General features: G+C 33.9%; 1 protein-coding gene across 1 annotated transcript; it reads right to left on the reverse strand.

The window, feature by feature from the left end:
* Nucleotides 1-9,924: 9,924 nt before the first annotated feature.
* LOC131053385 (nuclear envelope-associated protein 1-like) lies at nucleotides 9,925-10,368 on the reverse strand. The gene has a single exon (XM_057987986.1). The coding sequence runs from the start codon at nucleotides 10,366-10,368 to the stop codon at nucleotides 9,925-9,927; it is 444 nt and encodes a 147-aa protein (XP_057843969.1).
* Nucleotides 10,369-12,044: the final 1,676 nt, after the last annotated feature.

A 12,044-nucleotide genomic window follows, 5' to 3' on the forward strand; every position in this document is an offset into this window, starting at 1 on the left:
AGGGGTTCGTTGGTGCTTCGATGATAAGATTCCCCTTATTCATTAAGATTGTCATGATCATGGGTATGGTCTTGTTTGTGAGTGTTATCTTGTTCATGGGTGTGACCTTGGTCGTGTGTGTTTTCTGGATCATGCATTTCTTCTCCTCTTAGATGTTCTTGATTGTAAGTATAGGTCCTTGCTCTTGTTCATGAGATTCTCTAATCAATATTCCTTAAATTTTTTATGTCAAAATCTTCAGGAATATTGACTCCTTTACTAGTTAGCATGAGGAGATTTTTTTCTTATCTGATTCCATAAGTCTTTCTACGAGATTTTGGAAAGTGGCATTCTCTTGACATTCTTGGAGAAGATCTTTGGTGATTTTTGGTGATCTTTGTTTCTCCTATATTTTCATATTCATTGAAAGGTTTGGACTCCCTACGACTCATGCTTGGTTCTGGTTATGATTCCTTCTCCTTATTTTTCTGAGATCGAGTAACATCGGGCATCAATATATCTCTAGAGTAGTGAATTCCTCTTCTTCTATTGGGGTTCTTGGTGGGGTTGGTGGTTTAGGTTGATCTTCATTGTAGGTGATGTAGATTCTTGGAAAGAAAGCAGGATTGATCTTTCCCCCTTTGTTAAGATGTTGGTTGAATGATTCTTTTTGTGTAAAAGCCCTACTTCTCAAAGGTTCTTCATCAAACTCTTTGGTTTCACCTTGAAGATACAAGTGCATATGTTGCAAAAATAGTCTATGCGAGAGAAAGAGTTGGCAATTGATATAGAGAAATTTCCTCCTCTAGATAAGTGCCTTGGGACTAGGTTGTCTCTTCTTCAACGTAATCTTTTAATGAAGATTTCTTCTCAAAATATGGGGAACGGTCATACAAAAGTGATCAATGTTGATGTTGATGTTGATGTTGGATATGAATACTTTGCTTTGGATACTCAATCCTACTTGTCAAGTAAAGGTTTAGTTTGAATCACCCTTACAACAAAGTGTGTCAAATAATATGAGTCAAGTTTCACAATGTAGAAACTTAATTTGAAAACTTGAGAACCTAACTAGGTATTTTTTTATTGGATGGTGGAACCTTTGATCACTTTGATTGATACTCCCTAATTTTGTTGGATGAAATCTTATATTGAGATAGTTGAAGATTTGATAACCTTTTTCACAAAGGTACTTGTTGGATTTGGAAACTCTCTCTTCTTAACGTTTCTCTTTTCTCTTGGTGTTGAAATAGATAGCTGGATTAGTTGGTTATAACTTGCAAGATGTTTCAATGTTTATGACAAGAATACATATCACACATGAAAATAATGGTCATTACTATGATAAACATTGAGTGTATATTCTTGTGAGGATGTTTTCAAATCCCCGATGTTATCACTAGTTTGATTAACAATAGAACACACATCAGATAGACTCTTTATTCAAAGGTCATCAACAATATCATAGCTCACTAGTTTTGATACTCTGTCAGCTCAAACAACCTTGTCATGCCCTAGAGGGCACCCATTTTTTTTCCTTATGCTAGAAATTAACCCAAAGTGAATTGCTTCACAATTGGATAGTTATCTTGAGAGATATATGGTGAGTAATCTTGGGGGCAAATTCTTCCCCACCCTTGCACTATGATATTACCAATGTTTGGCAACTGACTCGGCTCAAATTTTCTAATGCTAAGGTTCATAATCAAGCTTTCATTTAGTCTTCAGTGATAAAGTCTCTCAGGAGGCTTCCCAACCTTTAGAAAAAAATATTTACATATCTTAAATATATTGGGGAAGGCTAATCACTGAGAAAAACCATTGCAAGGGATTTTCATCAGCCTCCACATTTTATTATAGTGGGTTATAATACTTGGTGATAAAGATATTTCCCACTTGGGTTGTCCCTTTCTCACTAGCCCCCTCACGGCTTTGGGAAAGTAGGCCCTCTAAAGGATTTTATCGCTTGAAAGTAAATAAAGCAATGAAAAAGTGGGTTTGGCTTTTTGATCACCCAAATATTGGGAGAGCATATACCTACCAATTAAGACAAAGCAATCAAATTTCTTTTTAACCTTTTCAAAGCAATTGTTGTCTAAGTCCCATTTGGAGATGTTTCTCCAACAAGCATGTTGTTCTTTTTATCCCACAAAGCAATTTGTTGTCTAACTAGGAAATTGAAATCCTGGTCAACATAAAGTAAAACATGTTTTATTGAATTGGAAATCTCTTTGCAAAAATTGAAAGATTGATGGTTCTTTTTAACTTGCAGTAATAAAATGGTTTGTTCTTTTTATTCCTTTGTAAGAAATTGAAATTTTGTTTGTTCCTTTTAGAGCCCAAATTTGAGGTGTGAATCCTAACTTACAAGAAAGTAAAGGTTTGATTTGTTGTTCTTTTTACTTTGCAAATGTGATTATTTTTAGAGCCCAAATGAAAATGAGGTTGATTTTTAAGCCCAAAATAAAGATGAGATTATTTCTTAAACAAAGAAAAAAAAATTCTTTTTAAGCCAACTTTGAAAGGAAGCAAAAGGAAAAACAAAATCTATTTGGAAAACCTGCAAGAAAGGAAGTTAGCAAAATCAATATCTCAGGTGGGCTTCCACAAGCCTAATTTTCAACACTAGATTACACTTTTCATTCTATGTTTTATATACGCAAAAACAAAGATCATATGAGCCAAAATAATTGTTGTATGCTCTATTCTTCATTTGAAATCTATAGGCATGAATCTTGCAGAAAAAATTAGAAATATCTAAGAATGGGGTTCGAGCTCCATGGTGGGTGCCGATTAATGTATGGCTGGAATGTGGTATCAACCTTCAAGAGAGAAAATTATCTCAAACATACACATGAAACATTATGTTAGAGGTTATAGATCCAAAATTCAAAACCAACAAGCTAGCTTTGAAAAACCAAACTATAAACACGTTCCATGTTCCTCTATCTCTAAAGATCCTCAAGACTCAAGGTGGCCCTCACTTGGAAGAGCACTTGATCTCTTGGATGGCAACCGAGATAATGAGATTTAGGATATGTGTGATTATAAGATCTAAATGGAATGCAACTAAGATCTTAGTGATATGCTAAGATGAAATGATGAAGATGAAATGTACAACTAGATGATTAAGATTTAGATGAGTTCCAAATTGAAAGATAAGATGATGCTAGATGAGTTAATTTAAAACTAATAAAAGATATGCATTTAAGCTAAATGAAACTAAAATTCTATGAAATGCTTGATGCTTGAAGATGACTTGGGTGAGCTCCTTAACCTAAAAAAAATGGCTATGATTTAGATGCACAAAAGACTTGATGAATTGAAGAAGGAATGAGAGCTCTATTTATAGGGGAAATAGGGCAATGGATGACTAAGATTGAATAATCTCAACAAGGGCTAGGATTGAAAGTTATCAATCCATGTGAGGGATTCAATCCAATCCCAAGTTGACAAATGTCACCTTGAGAGGGTTTGAGAGAATATGGTGGTTACCTTAGGAGGTAAGGTTGAGTTAACCATTAACGGGGGACAAATTTGTAAGAATATTTTCCAAATTTGGGGAGCTTTGTTGGATAAATGAAGTCTTTAATTCATTTAAAAGAATTTCTTCCAAATTTGAGAAGTGACCTCCTCAAATTTGGGGAAAGGATATGATTAAGTGGGTGAGGAAAAATAGGTAATTTTGGTAAAATAAAAGATTTATTTTAGCCAAAATAGAGTATGCAACTTGAATTTGTAGGATTTTGCAAGTGGGGGATTTTTAAATAAATTAAAATTTATTTAAATGCAAAGGGGAATGGGGGACAAATTTGTAAGATCCCTCCCAAATTTGGGGCACTCAACAAGTTTGTACATGATTAAGTGGATAAATGAAGTCTTTAACATTCATTTAAAAGACTTTATTCAAAATTTGAGAAGTGACCTCCTCAAATTTGGGGAAAGGATATGATTAAGTGGGTTAAGACTAATTGATTAGGATTAGATGAATCTAGAAGGCTCTAGAAGAAGATTAATCATGCAAGTGGATTTGTTAGGAGAGGGCAAGTGAAAGAAATAAAATTTTAATTAAAATAAAATGCTTTGTTTCAACTAAAATAGATGCAACTTGCATAAATGCAAGTGAGGGAGATTTTTATAAATAAATTTAATTTATTGCAAGGGGGAAAATGTAGACTTTTAATTAAATCTGAATTTAATTAAAATGGCTTAGAGGGGGGATATAATTAAATGTGAATTTAATTAAAATGGCTTAGAGGGGGGATTTAATTAAATGTGAATTTGATTAAAATGGCTTAGATAGAAGAAGGGAAATATTAATCAAATCTTTAATTTGATTAATAGGCTAATTAAAAAAATAGTGATATTAATTAAATATTAATTAATTAATTGAAAGAATTAGGGATAATTAAATGAATAAAATTCACTTAATTTTTTGTGCAACTTTTAGGTGTCTACAAAAACCAATCAACAACAACTTTTAGGAATATGTTGACATGAATGACAACAACATATCCTAGCAGCAACAATATACAACATGAACTTCTCCAATGCTTCAGACTTCTCCCTTAAGAATGTAACCCACATCATCCTTGAATAGTCATCAATCAGCAACATGAAGTACATGTCACCCTACAAGATTTTTACTCTAGAAGGACCACACAAATTAGTATGCACAAGATCCAATAATCCATTAGTATTACACTGCTTTCTTTTAAAAGAAACTCTTGCCTGCCTCCCCAACTAACATTCCTTACATACCATATTAGTAGGCTTCATTATCTTAGGAAGATATCTCATTGCTTGAGTAGAACTTATCTTGACGATGCAATCAAAATTCATATGACACATCCTTCTATGCCATAATCAACTTTCATCAATATGAGAAATCAAACAACTTTTACCACCAGCATTTAGGTGAAAGATATTACCTTTAGTCCTTGTTCCTGATGCAATCTCAATTTTGGAGCTACTCAAGATCTTACATTTTCTATTCTTAAATTGTAATTCATATCCCTTATCAACCATCTAACCAACACTCAAAGTATTATGCTTTAAACCTTCTACATACAAAACATCATCAGTATTATTTCTCTTCAACTTTAGTAGCCAAAGATTTCTCCTCATTAGTGTAGCTAGTAAAATCAGCAGATATCAGATCATCTTCCTTGATAGAAATGAACACCCATTCATCTCTTGAATTTCCTTTCTCAGATTCATCATATGTCACACCTTCATCAACAACATAATAGAACTTCTTCTGATATTTAGACTTGTAAGGCTTAAATGGTTTCTTAGGATTTCTCTCTTTTTTCAAACACCTAGAAGAAAAATGTCCTATCTTATTACATGAAAAACATTTAAGAGGAAACTTTCCTTCATACTTACAAATACCTTTAGGGAATATTCATGTAAGAAGGGCTTCAAGCTCTTCAAGCTCTCTTTCTTCTTCTTCCATCTCCTTCATCTCTTTTTCATATCTGGATACTCTTGTAGAACTTTCTCTCGGATCATGTCTCTTCTTTCCAGAAATAGTAGCTTTGAATACAAATTTAGTCTTAGGAAGAGACTCACCAAATTCACTCAGTTCAAAAGCAACAATTTTACCAACCAACATGTCTCTAGTCACATTAGTCACAATCTGGATCTCCTTAATAGCAATAGATTTAGCCTTGTAAGCAAGAGGTAATGATCTCAACACTTTGGCTACAATCTCAATTTCATTGAATACTCCACTGAGACATTTGATATTCAACACAAGATCATTCACTTTCTGCATAAAAGAGTTAGTGTTCTCATCTTCACTCATATTTAGCAACATATAATTTCACGTGACTATCACCTTCATATAAAGTCTCCAACTTCTTTCAGATCTCATGAGAAGTATGCAAATCCATTACATTAGTCATCTCAGAATCAATCAAGACACTCAACAATACTTCCTTGGCTCTAATATTGTATTCAGTTTCCGTTATCTCATCCAGAGTTGTAGAACCATTCTAAGGAGTAGTATATGCATTCTTAGTAATCTTCCAGTAGTCTTCATCGATGCATCTTAAGTGAAATTCCATCTAGTTCTTCTAGAGAGAGTAGCTCATTCCATCAAATCTCGAACTTTCTTTCTTAAAAGAAAAGGTTGCCATCGCGAATCACCTCAAGTGGTCAAGCTTCTTTTGGAGGATCTAGCTCTGATACCAATTGTTGGCAACAATGTAGCAAACTGAGAGGAGGGGTTAATCTGTTTGCTCAAAAATTTAATTTAACTCAACCACAAACTTTGATCTGATATTAAATAGTGAAAGCATAAATCAACACCACATCAATAAGACACACAACACCAAGATTTTTGACATGGAAATCCTGGTTAAGGGAAAAATCATGGTGGGAACCTACCCACACTAAGATAATACCCTATTAGGGGTAAGTAAAATATTACAATGGGGAATCCATATGCATTCAAGCACATTGCCTAGAGCTCACTGCTCAAAACAAGAAGGGCTACAACCCTAAGGAAGGCTTACTGCCTTATAGGAAGATTCATTGTCTTACCAAAACATTCATATTACATCTAGAGTATCATGAACTGATAAAATAGAATCTCCTCATGCCTGAGTATAGTTTCGGTTAAGCTCACAATTTGATCTTTCACACTTCTTCACTCTTTTGCACTTCTTCCCTGCTAATGAATGATCATTACATTATTCGCACATAGTATGATGCCTCTCAATGATTATTACATTCATTTATACAAGACATTAACCTATATTTCAAGGTTGGCTCAACATACATTACAAATTACAAAGATACAACCATACACACTACAATAATGCATGCAAACCAAAATAATGTCAGCTAAGATATAGTTTGGACCTAAACAACAACCTTGAACATGAAACACCTCCAATAATTATGCCTCGATCATTCGCAACATGCTACAATCATCATGTCAGCCAAGAACATGAAGAACACCACTGAATAAAGAAAATCATCCATAACATGCTCATAGATTAATGTGGACCATGAAAATGCATAACACACAATCTAGAAACATCCACAAGCAACATGAATCACACTGCAACAACCGCATCAACTCAAATTACTAGAATCATCATCATCTCTCTATTGGAGCTCAAGAATATCAACCATATTGAGTGTCAAACAAAAAACCACTCAAACCGAGGACACACATCAATGTGCAAAATATATCCCACACATTTGAAACCAAAGATATTACAATTTCAAAGCAATATACATCAATTTACCAAACATTGTCAACATTGAACAACTAAAAAACCAACTGTAATACCAAATCTCATAACTCAATCAATTCTTCATGTGGACCTTTGAAACCTATGTTGAATCAACTAGAGATAAGTATCTCAAAACCCTTTAATCCACATTAACTCATCTACAACACACTAACCAAATCAACGTACATAGTTTGATTGGAACACTGAAACACATAGAGGAATATGTTGACATCAATGACAACACATCACTCCATTCAACAGAAAAGTTCTCCAATTTTGCCTCGATAATTTACTTTACTCTCTATAACATGCTCACAAAATCTTCTCTTTGCCTTTGTAGAAATAATAGTTCAGCTTGAAGAGAATTTATCTTTGCCTCTATTCTCCATCCTTGTCACTCAGAAAATCAAAAGATTTTCCTAATGAACTCAATTCATTCTCAACAACATCAATCTTTGATTTGTGCTTTGCTGCAACTGTTGGCCATGAAATACAATACTTTTAGACTTTTCTAGCACTACGGATATAGTCTTTCATCTCATCAATGCACTCCAACAAATTTTGCATATCAATACCTTTATCTTTTGAAACTTTAGCATCAACTGATTGTTGAGACAATTTCTCCTTAACAATTTCATGTAGGGACTTTGAAAGAACATTACTAACATCCTTAATGCTGATACTATTCCAGACCAAATGGTTTATCAGAACATTTTCAATTCTTTTTTACTCAACAAAAGTCAGCCACATGTTACCAGTTTTCCTTATTCCATCGGCACTGCCAACAATCTCTAAAAAATTTGACTCAGCATTATATTCTCTTGCTTCCTACTCTACCATAGCCAACTCTCTCTTAGTCATAGGATTTTTTGGATCATCAATTATTATAACATCTTTTTCTTTTTTATCCTTCTTTCTCTTCTTGGATTCTAGGACACTCATAGGTACATATTCTCTCCTTTTCCTCTTTCTGGAGGAAGAACCTCCTCTAGTAGAACCAGTAGCAGGTGATATCAAATTGACACTACACATATTTAGGAAAGATTTGAAATAAGCATTTCATGTCTCCTGTCTTTTGTCCAAACTATTCAAATATCTAAAAAGTTGCTTCACAACCGGAACACTAGGCTCCCATATCACATTTTCTTTAGTCGGAAGGGATCCTAGTAATACATAGCTAAGAAAAAAAGTAAAGAACCAAACCAGAAGGGGTAATTATGATCTTTTGACATCTTTCTAACAACAACTCCCTCAATAATTCACACAAGTTGAAATCTCTATCTTCTAGCACAAGCATATGTGCCATGTATACAACAATGGCCGAAGTGGAACCTTCCCTATTCCTAAAACAGATCTGATAGGAAATTCCATATGTAACATACCTCACAATAGGATTGATGTTTTTTTTGATGATTAATGCTTGTTGATCTCCCTTTACACTGGTTAGGGTTTCAACCTCTTTGTTCTTTACTGATTTCTTAGCCAGAATTGCTCCATTATCGCTCAAACCAATAATAAGTGAAATAATCTCCTTTGTGATTGGATAGGGTTTATCCAACACAATGTTGTCATCCTGCACATGACTAAGGATCACTCTGATCACTTCCTCATCTTTGAACCAGAGAAATTTTGTTCATAGATTCAATCCTTTATGCTCTAACTCCTTGATTCTCTAGAACTCTACATCACTCAAACTGTTTTCCATATTTCTGATCTTCTCCGTGTCAAATTCATCCAAGAATACTTTTTCCACAACCTAAAATTCTCTATTGCTTGATTCTCCAACTATCATATTTCTTTCCACGATTACTTTCTCTACTCTCTTTCTCTACTTCTCTTCAACTATTCACAATATCTTCAAGCACAAACGACATGATAAAGAAAATTGAATTCAAACATCGATACTTATCTTCCCAAGAAACTCCTTTAGGGTTTTTCTACCAAAAAGTGTCTTGTTAATGGTGTCAACACAAATCTTTGATTACCAAATAGCCTCTTTAAATCAGTCATTCTAGATCGATGACATGATCCACTCAAACAGGAGTATCAAAATATTTTCCTTCAAAGACTCCCCCTTAGCTGAAGCAATATGCTCAAATACCAAAGGAAGAGGTTCCTACATCATATATTGGTACACCAGACTTGCTTCCATTATCCACCTCCTTTTTCCAAACCAATATTTCTTTTTTCTTCAATCAATTATCCTTTATTACACTCTTCTTAGTAGATTTCTCCATATTTCCATTTCCACATTGATTAGCATAATGTTTGGACTACATTCAAATTTGTAACAACTAATTTTCTTCTTTACAAAATTTACCAGAAGAGATCTAGATCTGTATTGATTATCTTTATGACCATAACCATTGCATGTATGAAAATATCCATGTAAGTTATTATTTACCTTATTTTCTCCAATTGGATTATGATTCTGACTCATAGCATGGTTTCTACAGTGATTCACTTTATGTCCAAAACTCGCACACTTATAACACTGAATGCTTCTACAGTTTGCAACCTTATGACCAAATTTATTTCATTGAAAACAATAACCATTAAATGATGGGTACCTTTTTGCATTAGGTTGATGAACTAATGACCTTCTTACATTAGTACTCTAATTCTAGATCTTTCTTACATCTTCTATTTTCTTCTTAGCTTCAACCTTAACCTCTTTTATTTTTTATTTTTCATTCTAATTTGAACATTCACCAAGTTGAAATCCAAGTATAGTATTGTCCAAATAAAATTTTTGTATGTTGATCAATTCTTCCAAGAGTTTACTTCTATCAAGAACCTCATTCTCTGCTTTTAGCTTCTTCACTTCTTGCTCTAGCTTCTCACATTCATCAGTCAACTTGATTGATTCTTTCAAAGTTTTCTCTGTCTTATTCTTCTCCTCAATCTTCTGCATCAAATCTTTAACAGTCTCATTCACCTGCTTCAACTGATTGTTAACCTCCTTGTGCCTCAATTTGAATTTGTGGATTTGTTCTCTTAGCTTCTGCATACATTCATTTGCTACTTTCACATTCTCTTTTAATTCTTCATTCTCTAATTCAACACTTTCTATATCTTCAAGCATTGTCTGCAATTCCTCATCCAGCTGAAATTCTTCGATCATACTCATAGGTGTCATGATTCAACTAACAAGGATCTCCCTCAAGGTTAAGCTTTCAAGCAAGGGACCAAAGCTCTGATACCAATTGTTGGATTGGTTGAAGAGACTGGAATACTAAGAGGTGGGGTGAATCAATTTTCCCCTAGATTCTAAAACTTTCTCTTATTTCTAAACCTTTTACAATTGTATCAAATTCACTAATTAAGAATATCGATCATGAGATAGCAAATGTAGAATAAACATGAAAACACAGTCATAAAAGGAACACCGAGTTTTATACATGGAAAACCCAAATGGGAAAAAACATGGAGAGTGTTAACTCTCAAGATAATATAACTAGTTATATGGTGTTTACAAGATGGGTGGCTCATTGTTGGATGGCTCACTGCCAGATTACAAAAGCGGCTCATTGTTGAAATGCTCACTACAAAAGATATAAATGAAGTAAGGAAAGTTGCATCTCCAAATGAATGAAATCAGTTCCAAGTTAATCTCAATATACAAAACTTACAATATATCCGGTAAAGGATCTCTGTGTCACTATCCACAAACACCTGCAACGGATCCAATGAAATATTACTACAACACTAACTACACTCTAACTCTGCTCCAACTTCTTCACTATCCACAACTCTCACTTCACACACTACTTCTTACTTGTCCTTTTCCTCATACATATCCATGCATACATACACTTCTATATATACTATAAAACTTACACATTGGGAAAATATCTCAGCCAAGAACAAGTAATGCATGCTCGGATCAACATGTTATCCAATAAAACCTTAATCAAAAACATGATAAACAAGTTGTCCTTTGAAAGATCTTTACATGATTCCTTTACACAATTCATTCACTGATGTGTATACCTTAATTACTAGAATAGAACAAGGTTCAACCAGACCTATAGATGTGGACCCACAAACACAAAACTCCAAGCATGACAACTCCAAACCCCAAAATACAAATGCCACGCATACCATAGTTATCAAACCAAAAAACATGAAAGGTATAACTGACATAGCTTAAATAGCTGATAGCGAAACACACAACTAATACTAGGACCAAAATAAGGATAACTTAGGATTCCAGAGATGAGGATATTTTGGAAATGACTTTAGTAGATCATCTACACTTTACTACATCATATCCCATCAATGCCAAAAACTACATACATCATTTGCACATACTATCTACACATATCATCTGCATATATCATCTAGACCAAACCAGATAATTGGTTTGACATCAATGACAACAATGACAATATTCACACAAGTCTAACAGACCCATCGTAGAAACTTTCAAAATTTATTTTCTCTATGTAAATGGAAAGTAGGGTTGGACCCTAGAAATGATCTTAGGGTGGTGGCTCCAACTTGGATTTGTCTCCTAGGGCTCCCTCTAGAGTTTTAGACATCTAGTGTCTTTAGATAGATTACTGAATTGTTTGGTAAGCTTTTGGTAGTGGATAGAATAACCCAAAACAAATCAAAGCTTATTTTGGGTAGGATTTATGTTAATGCAACTATCAACTCTATCCTTCCCACCCAAGTAACCCTCCATTCAAGATTTGGTTCTTTGGTTTAGCCTATTGAATATGAAAATTCTAGGGCTTACTGTCAAGTATATAAAAAATATGAATATTTTAGTAATGACTATAAGAAACAACATGTTAGGAATTATCAATC

Source organism: Cryptomeria japonica, chromosome 11, assembly GCF_030272615.1.
Source record: "Cryptomeria japonica chromosome 11, Sugi_1.0, whole genome shotgun sequence".
In the NCBI taxonomy this organism is placed as follows: domain Eukaryota; kingdom Viridiplantae; phylum Streptophyta; class Pinopsida; order Cupressales; family Cupressaceae; genus Cryptomeria; species Cryptomeria japonica.